The sequence below is a fragment of the Phasianus colchicus genome, chromosome 6 (genome assembly GCF_987193195.1).
Source record: "Phasianus colchicus chromosome 6, bPhaCol1.hap1.1, whole genome shotgun sequence".
NCBI lineage: Eukaryota > Metazoa > Chordata > Aves > Galliformes > Phasianidae > Phasianus > Phasianus colchicus.
Window position 1 is genome coordinate 35,912,719 of NC_143441.1, and position 14,742 is coordinate 35,927,460.

Consider the following 14,742-nt stretch of genomic DNA (forward strand, 5'->3'; position numbering starts at 1 on the left):
ACAGGTGTATTTTTTCCATAAAAGTTGAATGTAGCTTTTACTGCTTGTATTGTTTACCTAGTCTCAAGTCTGTTTTCATACATGCTGCAGGTACATTTTGTCTCAAATCTGTAAACTTGTGGCCAGACCATCAGGCATGTTCCAATCACATGATGTGTTTATTTGCAGGGTGCACACTGTATGCTTTCAGCCAAAAAGTTACTTGGAGGTTTAATATTGTACCAGTTTATTTTAAAAATTGCTGCATTATTTACAATTTCTGAGGTGATGTTTATGCTTTGCTTAAAATATTATATCACGTGAAATAATGTATAGTGTAAATATTTGAGTTATCACATGCCTTGGAGTGTGTGACTATAATTCACTAATTGAAAACAAATCTGGTCAGGAATATTATTTGGATGCTAACAACCTAATGATGACATGACTTACAGATTTCATGAAAAACTGTATTAGTCTATGTATATTTAATGAAGTATGCTATATTTTTCTTAGTATGAAAATGTCTTTATGGATGGACTATAAATCAAAAGCTAAGTTAGAGTCTTGAAATACAACAGCTATATGTTGCCATGGTACTGCAAGTCAAGATAAATGTTAAAGATAATAATGGATATGCATAATAAGATGTAGCAAAACTGAGCTAAGACCTAATAGACTATTGAATTCATCGTGATTTTTACTGCTTTTCCACACTATGTGGAAACAGCACAGCTTTGTTACAGAATACATTTTGCTTGTGGTATCCAGTAATTCTTATTTTAGGACTGTGCTTAATGCTGCATATATATAGAAAGAGCTAATGAATTTCCAATGGTGTAATTTTTGTCCCTGTAAGCTGCTCAGGTTCTTTTTTGCTTTTTTTATTTAAGGTGCAGTTAGTTAAGGATATTGTACTAATCTCCGACACACAATATCCCAGTGATGATATTTCTCATTTATCTAATTGTGTGCAATAACATTTTGATGTCACTAAGGAATAAATTCTGTATTTTCCCATGGACGCTTGCAAAACCTCATTTTGATCGGTTCTGTTTTTTCAGTCTTTTATGTAAGATAAATCTTTTATGTGTGTTTTTTGTATTTCTGTTTTTGGCATTTGATCTATGCTAATATCTGCTTATCATTTAAAGAGGGTAAAATGCTCTCTAATTAGGTGGTTGGTAAAATTTTGGTACTTTGGCTTTCTGTGTTGTTGTTAGCCATGCATAAAATGCTTTCCTATTGATCAGTGTAGAATAGCCAGGGTTTAAACAGCTGACATCTGCTTACTTTAAAAAAAAGAAAAAGAAAACAGAATAACAAACCATTTCAGCCTAATCTACCTCAAATGTGTGCATGTAAATGGGGGTCCATCTATTGACCTGCATTCTTTTCAGTTTTGGATTGGTCCACATGGTTTATGAAACCAGGAGGGCTGATTTGAAATGCAGATGTCGAGACAGTGAACTACACCCTCCCCTTTTTCCTTTGCTGTATCTGTCAGGGTGAAAAATGGCTTGCACAAGGGTCAGTCACCCATACTCACTTAATTACTTTCCTTGGACCTACAGAACTGTCACAAGCTGTGGTGGATGCAGGAGCCGTTCCTCTTTTAGTGCTCTGTATCCAGGAGCCAGAAATTGCTTTGAAAAGGATTGCTGCTTCAACTCTTAGTGATATTTCAAAGCATTCTCCAGAGTTAGCACAGACAGTAGTGGATGCAGGAGCTATCGCTTACTTAGCTCAGATGATCCTGAACCCCGATGCTAAACTGAAGGTACATTTAAAAATTATTTTTAATCTCCATTTTACCAGTCGTTACTTGATATTGAACCATTGACACAGATGTGTGTATTTATTTAGAAAGCTCTTGTTTTGAACGTTTGCAAAACGTAACTACGAGTGGCAGAGTTCCGAACACCTTCACAGATTTGCTACTGGGTAAAAACTGCCGCCCAGTGAGGAGCAGTTAAATCAATCTTTCAGTGAACAGTGTTTTATTTATTTTAATTTAAAGTATCATACGAGCAATGCAATCTGACGTATGAAACCCCATCCTTTGAATTTCTCTAACAAATATTTTTAATAGAGAAAATCTGCACAATTCAGTTACCAAAAAGGTTTTGCACGCTTAAGATTGTACTATAAGTTAATCTTAAATGTATTATTGTATTCTAGAATGTGCTATCTGCTATGAATTGTTCTTGAAGAATTTCTCACAAGTTTAATGGACTAAAAGTCAAAATTTTTTCTTAACGTAATTTTCCTGTTTAACAGTAACAAAAGACAACATAAAAATGCCACTTCAAACAAATAGACACAACGATTTAAATAATTGATCTGGCACACCAAACGCAGACAAATAAAGATACTTTCTGTAGATGTCACTAAATTTTAAGTTACAGTTTTAAATTTTATATATATATATATGTATATATTTCTTCTTTATGACATAGTAAGTTTGAATGGCATGAAACAAAGGAGAAACTTTTATTCAGGAACCAGCAAACATTCTGAGCCATTATATTCGTGCATGAATTGATTCAGTGAATTGTAAAGTAGCTGTAATTGTTTTCTCTATCCTCTTTGTTTTCCTTGATGCAATAGATTTTTGTGCAGGAGGAGTGCATGTTGCAGGCTGTTTGTCTACTATTGATTTTATAACAATTTTTATTTACTAGTGTCAGGTGCTGTCAGCGCTAAGCCAAATAGCAAAGCATTCAGTGGATCTTGCAGAGTTGGTGGTTGAAGCAGAAATTTTCCCAGTTGTGCTCACATGCCTGAAGGACTCGGATGAATATGTCAAGAAAAATGGTGCAACTTTAATTAGAGAGATAGCAAAGCATTCGCCTGAGGTAAAACCTTGAAAATGCAAATACAAGGTCATATCATTAGATTTTACACTTTAAATAAAATACAGGATTATTCTGTCATTTGCTTTTTGAAAGGGAGGGCAAATGGCTGTTTGGCATATTCATTGGAAAAATATGGAAATGCTTGCTGATATTATGAGATGTGTATTGAATATGAATTGGCTTAGGAAAATTGGGAATCGCATAAAATGCACCTGGCTATTTCATTCCATAAGATATCAGTGCAGAGAGGGAGTTTTAGGCTGACAGTACTGTCAGTGTCAGATATTAAAAATACCACAAGTAAAGCCTCACAGAAGTCGTGGTAGCAGCTTATAAATGACACGAACGTGTTGCGACAATAACAGACGGTGTGTGTCTTTCTGGAAAAATCTTTTTGGGAGTGCTGGTATCACCTTTCATTTATTTTTCCAAAAACAATGAAACTCAAAAATTCCCTCATTTATTGTTAAATTGATGATAGTTTTTTTCCTAATAAGCTTGAGTTTTTGATCTGATCTCAGCATTTGCAGTCTTTTTGCCAATAACAGGTACAGAAAGGTTGTGAGGATCAGCAAAGCAAATGCAAAATGCATAGAAAAAATAAATAATTAGAACTACATTAATCTGTCAAATCACAGAGTCATTTAACAGACTCTAAATATGAGTATGGAAAGAAATGCAAGCAACGTATTTGTGGAATGCATTAGTGCTGAACGCAACCATCGTAATACTAGCTTAACAGCTGAGAATTGTTTAAACATGAGATTTGCAGCCTGCTTGTGTCTGTGCAGTAGTACTGTACATCTCTGCACATGCGTGAGCCCAGATGTAGAGCTTGGCCATCACTTAGCTGCCACGTGAATGCTTTTTCTTAAGCAATAACTTTACATTTCATGTAGCTGTGCCATGAATAAAGCAATCTCCTTATAAAAGGCTCAAAGGTAAGAGTGGATTTCATGCTATTAGAAATCAGCTGGATGGAAATCCACGTGCCTTCAACTTTTGTTTATGTTATTGCAACTCTTGAGCAGGTGTTACTTTTACTTTGGAATCTTTGCAAAGATGTGGTATATACCCAACAACGTAGAAGGAAATAATCATAATATGGAATTGTGTTAATTTACATGCATTGTTGATACCATATATTCTCTACTGCTGCCCCTTAAGTGATATGAGAAGCAATACCATTTGGAATGAAACATGTCACATAGCTTAATGTACACAGCAAACACCACAGACTATGGATGTGATTATCATTTATAAGCAAGATAATGTAATTGGGCATTCTGGAGAAAAGTCCATTGCTCATCAAGTGTGCTCCCTGGATGTGTCCTTTAGATATACAATGTTGACAGAGTGATGTAGCCCAAGTCAGTTTTGGGCAACCATGACAGCTGTCTTTGGATTCATGCCTCGGTATGGGGGAGGAGGATCACAAAGGCTTTAATGCTGCTCAGGTTATCTATAGAACACAGGTGAGAGGAGGTGTGGGCTTTTCCTTCTTTCCTTGCACAGAACACATGTTGCTGGCTTGGAGAACAAATGTGCAACAGTATGAAAGAGCGTCTGGCTCAGTAGTTGTGTCTTCAAGGTCATTTGTGTATTTGGCTGTCATCTGCATGGTTGTTTTGTATAATAATGCTGTTGTATAGCATGGAACGTCATTTTCAACATCAGAAATTCAGAATCCTGATTTCCTTGCAGTAAAGTGAATCAAAATCAGGGTGGTGAAACAGTTTAGTTCCTGAGGACTTTATGCTTCATTCAGAGCTTAACAGTCAGTGTGATACGTCAGTCTTATCCCTGTTTTATTTTCTAAGTCAGGAGCAATACAAGTAAGGACTTTTATAATGTGATGCTTTATGCTTGTTGATACTTCACAGTATCTAATCTGTTCTGTTTATCTTTACAGCTTTCACAGTTTATAGTAAATGCAGGTGGAGTTGCTGCTGTGATTGATTGTATTGGCAGCTGCAAAGGGACTGTCAGACTGCCTGGCATCATGATGCTTGGTTATGTAGCAGCTCATTCAGAGAACCTGTCAATGGCAGTTATTGTCTCCAAGGTTAGCTATCACTTTGCCTTCTTCCTATAATTCTTCAGTGGTGTTCTGAGAAAGAGATACAAATTAACATAGGCAGAGCATGTGTTTTGTGACAGAATTATATAGTTGCTGTTGATTAATGCACTTTCTTGTAATATTGCTGCTGCAATGTCTGAGATTATATGGTAGCCTGATCAGAGTTGGTCCTTATGAAGCTGAACCTTTTATAAAATGACCGGGATTCATTTTTGAACATCTATTTGTATTCCACTATGTTACTTTTTTCTGTCTTGCAATCGAATGAACGCAAAAGTAAGTCATAGAATTTCTATGGTCTGTTTCCCCTTAAAATGAATATTCGTGGCTACATCAAAACTCCTTCTGAAACAAGAGTGTTTAATGGCAAATTCTCTATTGCACTAGCATAACTGTTAGAATAGTCTTGCAACCAAAATCTTCAGACTTGCAAAGACTTCAGTTTCTGAAATGTAGCATAGTTCGATTCAATCGTGCAAGTCATATTTCAAATGAGACAAGCTATATGTTTTCAGGTTTAAATAAATTCTGCTAGGCATTGGGATAGAAGGATGATGTAGTAGGGATATTTGCAATATCTGCAATAGGGGAAATTAGTGCCTGAGGTAATATTCTAATATGAATGATGCTAATGACAGGAGGAAGTAATTTCACTAAGCACTGTTGGTCCGTTTGCACACAGTCAGGTTGAGGGAGGTGATTCTCCCATTCTCATGAGATCCCACTGTCAGTAATGTGTTCAGCTGTGGAGCCTTCAGCATGAGGAAGATACAGACCTGTTAGAGCAGCTTCAGAGGAGGCTGAGAGGGCTGGAGCACCTCTCCTGTGAAGGCAGGCTGAGGGAGCTGGAGTTGCTCAGGCAGATCTCATTGCAGCCTTCCAGTACCTAAAGCGGTTCTACAGGAAAGCTGGAGAGGGAACCTTTATCAAGGAGTGCAGTGATAAAACAAGTGGAAATGATTTTAAATTAAAAGAGAGTAGATTTAGATTTGATATTTGGAAGAAATTATTTTCTCAGAGAGTGGTGAGGTGCTGGCACAGCTGTGGATGCCCCATCCCTGGAGGTGTTCGAGGCGGCTTGGGTGGGGCTTTGAGCAAGTGTACCTGCCCATGATAGGGAACTGGAGCTAGATAATCTTTAATATTCCTTCCAACCCAAATCATTCTATGGTTTAAAATTTATATTTTAAACCATAAAATAAAAACTGAGGAACAGAAGTGTTTTCTGGTAGAAATGCAACTTAAAAAATGAAAATTGTACAACATAACATCCATATGTGTACAGAGAGGGTGGGTTTGATAAAAAAAAAATTCTCTTCTGCATTTGAAGACTGAAGAAACGGTCTTTTGGCTTGCTCTTTGTGGAGATCCACCTTCTGTGGGTGTGCCCATGTCTCACCCCTGTAAGGGATGCCTAGTATGCTTCTGCTTTTAAATTCTTAATCATGATGAATCCAGGCTTATGTTCAAGAGGAAGCACCTACGTGTTAAATTTTTGAAAAGTAATGATTGCTACTGTAACTGAATGAGAGTGCAGTAAAGTTTTGTAGGAATCTGTGCAAACATCTGATCCAACAGACAAATGATCCACAGAAGAAGCCTGAATAAACCTGAATCCCATTTAAAAATATTCCTTCAGGGGAAACTAAGCTTTTTTGAGAGATGCATAATGCAAAGGGTAACACTTGGTAAACTGGGACCATTTGAAAGCTATACACCTAAGATGTTATAGCTCCCTATGGCTGTACTAAGTGCTAGAAAAGATGAATATCAGAAAGTGACTTTGTGGGTCATACTGGACAAACACTTCAGTGTGGTCTTCTGCTGCAGTGCTGTGAGGAAAGAGACACTTGAGTCCTTTGCAATATTAAGAAGTAGAAGGTGGAACACTGCTGGAACAAAAGTTGTGACTCTGTATTGCAAGTGCACATTTTTCTGTTGTCTGTATTTGAGAAGAATCTTGAAAAAAAAACAAACGGGGTGCAGAAGAGGCCATAGATGATCCAGAGCATGGAATAAAAAGGACTTCTAGATAGAGATTTAGTAGCCTTGCTCCACCTAAAGTAATGTGAAGTGCTGATATCTGTTGAAGCATCCTGGACATAAAATACTGGCTACTGAACAGCTCCATAATCCTATGGAGAAAGGATAAAGATTGTGATCCATTATCCACAAGAACTTCAGTAACTCCTAGAAATGAGTGAGGTATTCTTCATCTCTTGATGTCTTCACATCAAGCACTGAAACCTTTTTTGGAAGATATTGGATGCATCACACATGAACTGCTCAACTCAAGCAGACTCTAGTCTTAGTACAGCCTGAATTGTGTGATGCATTCCTTTTTATCCCTTAAGGTGTGTTAGCTTAAATGGACACAATATTGAATCTGTTTCTCTCATTGTTCAACTAGATTTGTAAAGATTTATTCAAAATTCTTGCTAGTCATGATGGTGTAAAGATATGACAACAAATAGCAATCATTCTCTTATAGCTTGTATTATAGGAAGAGTGTTAATAGAGAAACATTTTCTAACAGTCTGCATCAGTTTAAAGGCAGTGCTTTTGGTTACTGCTACAGGGAATACCACCACTGTGTACCTGTTTGTTAGAAGAACATGAAGATCATATTAAGGCAGCAGCTGCATGGGCCTTGGGACAGATTGGAAGACATACTCCTGAGCATGCACATGCTGTAGCAGTAACAAATGTGCTAGCCACACTGCTTTCTATGTATATGGACACACGCAGTTCAGAAGATCTTCAGCTGAAAGCAAGTATATTCAAAGTATATGCAGTATGAGATATTCAGTGTAACTGACATATCTAAGTGCTTAAAAACTATACATGGTATGTGTTTTTACTGATATTCAATAAGTTATGGATTTTCTGTGTCTGAAGGCTGTGTATCATTTATTAGGACTGATTGGGCCTAATGGGTATGTGTATGGTGCATACCCCAATCATATGATACAGCTACAGCAATGTAATCTTTCATTTTTTTCCTACTTTAGATCAGAGTTGTGTGTACTCATAAATACTGTTATTTCTACAAGTGACTAATTGTCTACCTTTTTTTCTCAAGTATGGGCTCTTGTATGAAGTGTTATAGAGCTCATAGTAGATTTGTTTACATTTTTATTATTGATAAAACTGTAACAAGTACTCAAAGTACTCTTCTCTTGAAAACATGTGACTATTCCTGTTCAGGGCCTTAATTCCACTGGAGCTAGTAAAGCTGGACTTTGATAAAGGGTAGTTTTGGGTGACAGTAAATGAACTGACTGAATAGTATAATGTGACAGGATTCTTCCAGGTTGTACTGTGCCTCTTTACAGTCCACCAAAGTACAACAAATTTCAGATCTGTAAGATAAGATGACAACTTCTGTATTGCTGTTTTCAGTGCTCACAAAAATATCAAGACCAAATTAGCTGTACATAGAATCTGACCCAGTGAGGTCATCACTGCTTCTTGTAGCCAGCACTGAGTCTGCCTCACTGTCCCTGTTCCTTTCTGCCTGGATGGTAATGCACTTTGCTACCCCACACCAGCAGGCTCTCCCAATAAACCACTTGTAAAATACAATCTTTTAAACTGTATTTTGATTTAGCTTTCTTATTATGTTGAAGTACTTCAATTTACTTAAAGGGTCTACTCTTGCTTCCATTGTAGCCAAAGTAAAATTGCCATTACTTTGACCGTAGATAACTTAATAATAATATGATGCACCATAGGTTTTGAAGCTTAATAAATCTAAGTAGAAAATTGATTCTTCATTAAGTGACTTGATGGATATAATATTTTTTATTTAAAAGATGCACTTTGAGAATTCTGATCAATTTGCTTTTTTTGCTTAGTCTTCAGAGGTATATTTCATGAATTCTTGTTGTTTTCATTGATGTCTCAATGTAGAAATTTTATTTTGCATTTCAATAGACTAAAAGAGCCTTAAAGAACATCCTTCAGAAATGCACTTATCTTCCAGCACTTGAACCATTGCTGCACGATGCCCCTCCCAACATTATGAAATACATTGTTGGGCAGTTTAGCAAGGTAAGAAAAGGTTCTGCTTAATGAGTAATCATTTTCCATTTATCAAGAAAGTTATCATTCTAAGCATGAAGCATCTATAAAGGTCTTAGTTGTTGTTTCAGGACCCTCAAGCTTCCCTGCAGAAGCAGTTTGTTGTGTTTTGTTGCCTGTTAAAGATGGATACAGTTTTATCTGGAACCTTCTATAGTTCATCCTAAGACAGTGGTAAAACAGTTAATTATAAGCAAGGTGTTTTTTTCTTCTTTGCCTCTTGAGATGAAGCAAAATACTAACTCACATGCAAATATTTTCACAGAGTCAAAGTATCACGTAAATCTCAGTTACATCTGTTTTAGACGAACTGCAACCTGTCTGTCCAGGAGTGGCTTAAGTTAGGTGTTTTACATTAGAGTGTGAAGGCCTCACCATTCTTACCTCCATTAAAATTTTCAATTGCTTATTGTTAATTACATTATTGATTTAAGCACAATGTGTAAAGAGAAATGCAGTTTAATCAAAAGGCAATCAAAATATTTCATTGCAATATCAAAATACTACATTTGCAATATAATGCAATATAATCAAAATTCCAGTGTCTGTTTTGATCACCAGCAATTGGAAGCCTTGTTTAACTGTAGGCCTTTCTTTTGTGCAATACCGTGCAATGTAATCTATTAGCAGGGGGTACCAGATTCTCTTGGTGAGGTGTTCTTTTTGGAAATGACCAAGCAAAACACTTCTGATTAGCAATCAGTTCCTTTTATCAAAGATCTGGAAGTGCCACTGTTTGTAGTGTGTACTGGAGATTTAGTCAGAATCCAGTACTTCTGCTTCTGTGTGCTGGCTGGAACTGTTAAAGAGCTGAGTGTGTAGCAATTGGTTACCCAGTGTATACATTTGAATGTTGTTTGCTGTTGAAGCAGTTTTGTACCCTTCAGATCAGCTGATGTTTTGTTTAATTTTTCTTCTACATTGTATTAAACAAACTGTACTTGTCTAGCATTTGTTCTTCTAAAGTATACATTTAAAATTAAGTCCTTTGCACTAAGAGCTTTTTTCTCTCCTATACCATAACTTAGGAATTTCCTATTTTTAAACCTGAGATGCATTGGCTCTGTTGGCTTATTTATAGCACAGTAAAAGCTTTATTTCCAAGCTGTGCTTCAGGGTGGGATGCTATGTGTTTTTGGTGCTGGACTGTGTCATTTTAGTATGGCCCTTTCTGTGATCTTTGCAATTCTGTGCTGTCTCAGTTTGGACTGGGAAGAGGGTGAAGCTAGGTCTCTGAGGTGTAGTCTATCTTTAGAGCCTCTTCCAAGAGACTTTTCTGCTGTCTTATCCAGCCTGGGAACCACAGTGTGGAGGCAGAAGGCAGGGAAAGGGCCAGATCATGTCTCCTTGCTAGTTCTTCCTTGGCAGTTCTTGTAGGAGGAATGTGGAAACAGACACTTTGGAGTTCCCAGTTGTTCCCAGCACTTGTATGGAACACAGTAGGGAGAAGTGTCTATGCAGCCTTGTGTTTTCCTTACCAGTCTTTTGCAGATTACTGCAGCTTAGAGGGACCAGATGAGTGAAGGCTGTTTGCCTGTATGCCTGCCAGAAATCTCATCCTTATTTTCTTTCAGGTTTTTAGGCAATCCCTTCCTCCTTCCAGTCTCATGTTTTACACTGACACACAATCAAATTTATGGCTTGATTTGTCCCATCAGTGTGAAGGCTTACAAAAAGCTTTTGCCCCCATAGTATGTAGCTCTCGGAGGTAGCTTTAAACCTGTTTTTGCTGACACTTACATGTCGGATTATCCTTTTTTTAAAAAAAAAATATTTTTAAATAATAATAATTATTATTCCTGCAGCCCTGTGGGCCTGCAGACTGCATGCTGTCGCTCTCCGTCGCCTGGCCCAGCCCCCACCTCCCTCTCTTTCGTCCTCTGGACAGAGCTGCATATTGGCATTACTCAGGGAGTGCAGAATGTATTGTCTGATCGTTTCTGCTTCTCATCCCCTTTGGCTGCAGAAACTTCACATTTTTGCTTCGTGTGTGTATATGTGTGTAAAAAGGCTTCCATGGCTACACAGTGTGTTGTAGGATTTTAATATCCAGGAATTTAATAGCATGTAATGCTTCGAGGCTGCATTGTTCACTTGCAACAATTCTCAGTATTGTTTTCACGCAGTAATCTATACTAGATCATTATAATGATATAAAATTCTGCTCTACAATTAAACTGTGGGAATTGACATAAAAGACCCGAATAACTTGGTTTAAGTGGAACAAATGCTGTTGTTATTCCATGTTAGTGTTCTGTTTTTATTATCTGTTTAATCTCCACAATCATCTTGTCTCTGTAGGGATAATTCAAGAAATATTATTTATGTAACGATAAATGTTCAATTCCCTATTTTTTATCTGTGTTATGTATTAAAGTACATGTTAAATTATGCTTTAACAATAAAGGGCTGGTTTATGATACTTGCTGTATAACCGTGTTAAAATACAGAAGTCGTTACAGATGTTGTATCTCTAATGTGTTCCATTTTATCTGTCCTCTGAATTAAAACAAGTTAGCAATATTTGAGGCTAGTAGCACAGAAGTTGCTTTAATAGAGTACATATTTTTAATATACTTCTCTGTGTAGGTGTTACCACATGACAGTAAAGCGCGGCGTCTCTTTGTAACAACTGGTGGGCTTAAAAAGGTTCAAGAAATAAAAGCAGAACCTGGATCACTTCTTCAGGAGTATATCAACACTATTAACAACTGCTATCCAGAGGAAATAGTACGGTAGGGAAAATTAAAAAAAAATGCACATATATAACATGAAATGTTCTTAATAGAAGCAGCACAAAATGAGGATTTAAAATGTTAATTGAACTCCCACATGATTTTAGTTTTCAATAGAACAGTGTAACATTTGGTTAAATGCCCCAGTGGTACGCACAAATGTTAGAGATATACTTCTGAACACTTTCTATTTTCTGATTGGTTTTGGAATTAGGTTTCTTTGTCTGTAAACAAAGCCCAAATAATGAGGCTGTTGCAGGAAATGGGGAAGAAGAGTTAGTCCTGCACTACCTAGCCAAACTCTGAGGCTTCAGCACAGTCACTCAGAGATACAAATACCTACAGCAAGTTTAGTTTATCTTAGTAACTCATGTTTGGTTTCTCAGATATCGGTGAATTTTTGCTTACACCTTAACTTCCCTAAGAGCCTGGCTGAATACTAGAATATTCAGATGCTCCTTTGAAACTTTGTCTGATGTACAGAGGGTCCAGAGGCTCTCCTACAGTTGCTCTGTCCGCAGCTGCCCTTCCTCCCCCAGCCTCATCATGAGGCTTAAGTGAAATATAAAAGGACCATACACCAGCTGTCTGCACCAAGTTGAACTTTGCCCTTAATGAATACAGAAACACTATTAAATAGCTTACAGTCAAAATGTCACTATCCTAAATTGTAATAAGGAGGTAAATGCTCTCCTAGATTCTAGATACCCATTCACCAGTCCTTCACTCCATCAACACATCAAAAGGATGTCGTACTCATGCACTCCCTCTACAGGCTCTGAAAATCTGCATCATCAATTTTAATTATAGCAAAGGAGATCTTTAGCTAATAGTAGCTACAGCCATGCAAAACGGAGCCCTGTTTGTCTCCACAAGGAAAAGCGAGTAGCTATCAAATGGGTGAAAGTGAAATCATAAAGGCTGCTGATACTTCAGAGGGAAAGAGGATGTTTATACGTCTCTGGATATAATCAATGTTTCCTTGTCCCACTATTTTATTTTTGTGTAAATGAAACAAAATTACTTGTGTAGGCTGGGACATAACAAAGAAAAGGGCCTTTCCAACATTTCTTGCGTGCGTCTTATTGCTAACGGATGGTGGTTTCTGCTGCCCAAGCCACAGCTGCTGCAATAGACATCAGCTCTGGGGTTGTTTTGGAGCCCTATTATTTCAAACTGTTTGCAGCCCATATATGATAGCAGCACACTGACAAGTTACCTGTACAGTTGGAGAACTAATTTGAGTTCTTTTAAAATTTTAAAAAGTTTCATAGTACAGAATCACCCAGGAAGTCAGCAAGTTAAATGGATCATTGTTTAATGTGAATGTGTTGGAGTTTTTTTACTTGAGTACATTTTAGGCATATAGTGCATGGAAATGTTCCTTTGTCCTTATAGTTAAAGCTTCCAGGGTTCAGAGGTGGCAATTTAACATGTCTGCAAAACAAGAAATGTACTGTGATTTATGTTTGTAGAGTAACACAGTAATAATTTTCACATACTCTTAACCTGGAAAACAAGAACTAAATGCAGCTTTGATGATGCCTGCATGCTGGAGACATGTAGTTGGCACATTGTGGAAAGCTGAGTGACAGCAGGACAGTAATGGCACCACAGCATTCTACTTTCACGAAAACTTACTGGATAATTTCTGTAACAGACAGAAAGTCATTGTGATTTTTTTTGTTGTTGTTATTCCATAATGACTCTTGAAGTGATGTAGACTTCACATTAGCTTTGGTGTGTGTGGCTATGTTTCACAAACAGCAGTAGACTATTGTTCCTATTGTTCTCTGTTAGCCTATGGTTCTGTGTAAATTCATGCCGTTTTATTAAAGGCCATCATTTCAACAAAAGTTAACATCTACACTTCCCAGAAATGGCAGTACTTGTGGCTGCTGAACCTGTCCAAAGACTAGTCACTTACCGATACGCCCTAAAAGAAGCCAAACGTTTTTTGAAAACCCGACTTCCAAGTATAAGTGATATTGTAAGTTGAAAAGCAAGCTCTTACAGCATTGTCAGAGAATTACTGTAAAATTCCTTGACCACTATTTAATGCCAGAACTTTTTCCTGATCGATACAAATATGAATAGTTTCATTACTTAGCACAGAACATGCTTTGTAGTCTAATGCACAAACAATATGTTTCTCTTTCAGGTATTATTCCCCTGGATATTCTGAGATGCTTCTGGAACGGGTGGAAAATTACCAACCAGTTTTATAAACTTCAATTTTTATTAGAGCTGTATTTCACGTTTACGCTTTTATGACTGTAATACAAATACAGCTGCTGAAACTCTTGTTAGGTTCTGAAATCTACTTCTACTGTTTGAACTACAGCAAGACCTCAGTATTTCCAGCAAGCTGTGTTTTGTTCTTTATAAAAATGTTGCTAAGTTTTTGTTCCTATTTGTTTTTCTCTAACTTTATGACCAGACGCTGCAGCATGTATCAGTGGAATTTCATGCAAGGGTGTTGATTTATCACAGAAGCTTTTTTAGAATCAGTCATTTCCTTTTCCTTCCACAAGAAAGGTTTGTTATTATCTCATTCAAATTTTATCCTTCTCAGCACTTTATCAATTTTCCCCCTTTTGTCTTTGCATATTGTTTAGAGCTTCCCAAGCTTGATGAGGGGGAGGAAAAAGATGTCCCCTCTGCCTTTTCTAATTATAGAATTCATTCTATGCTGAGATTTTTTTTTCCACCACTACCTTTCGGAAAGTGATGTGATTTTTGCATCCCCAAACACATTAGTAGCTGCTAAATAGAGAAGTAATCAGATCTGATGATGATAAAAGGGCTGTATTCTGCATGCTACAATAGTGTCATGATCCTGGCATGCTAAACAGTACATCTGCAAAATTCCTCCTAATTAAGGCAAGATTTGCTATGGAGGGAAGCAGCAATACATTATTTGGTATGTGTGTGTGTCATTGTTCCTATCGGAAAGGATAGAGTGAACTCAGACTTCCCACAGGTACAAAAGGAGAGAAAGGACTCT

At 37.2% G+C, this 14,742-nt stretch overlaps 1 protein-coding gene across 2 annotated transcripts in view; it reads left to right on the forward strand.

Moving 5' to 3' along the window:
- SPAG6 (sperm associated antigen 6) overlaps positions 1-14,148 on the forward strand; it is a 32,815-nt gene extending 18,667 nt beyond the window's left edge. For both annotated transcript variants that reach the window (XM_031614344.2, XM_090142935.1), the window contains 7 exons: positions 1,554-1,759; positions 2,664-2,837; positions 4,750-4,902; positions 7,496-7,687; positions 8,854-8,970; positions 11,590-11,735; positions 13,897-14,148. In XM_031614344.2, the coding sequence (XP_031470204.2) occupies positions 1,554-1,759; positions 2,664-2,837; positions 4,750-4,902; positions 7,496-7,687; positions 8,854-8,970; positions 11,590-11,735; positions 13,897-13,963 (1,055 nt within the window). In that variant the 3' untranslated portion in view covers positions 13,964-14,148. The remainder of the gene's footprint in view (positions 1-1,553; positions 1,760-2,663; positions 2,838-4,749; positions 4,903-7,495; positions 7,688-8,853; positions 8,971-11,589; positions 11,736-13,896) is intronic.
- The last annotated feature ends 594 nt before the right edge of the window (positions 14,149-14,742 follow it).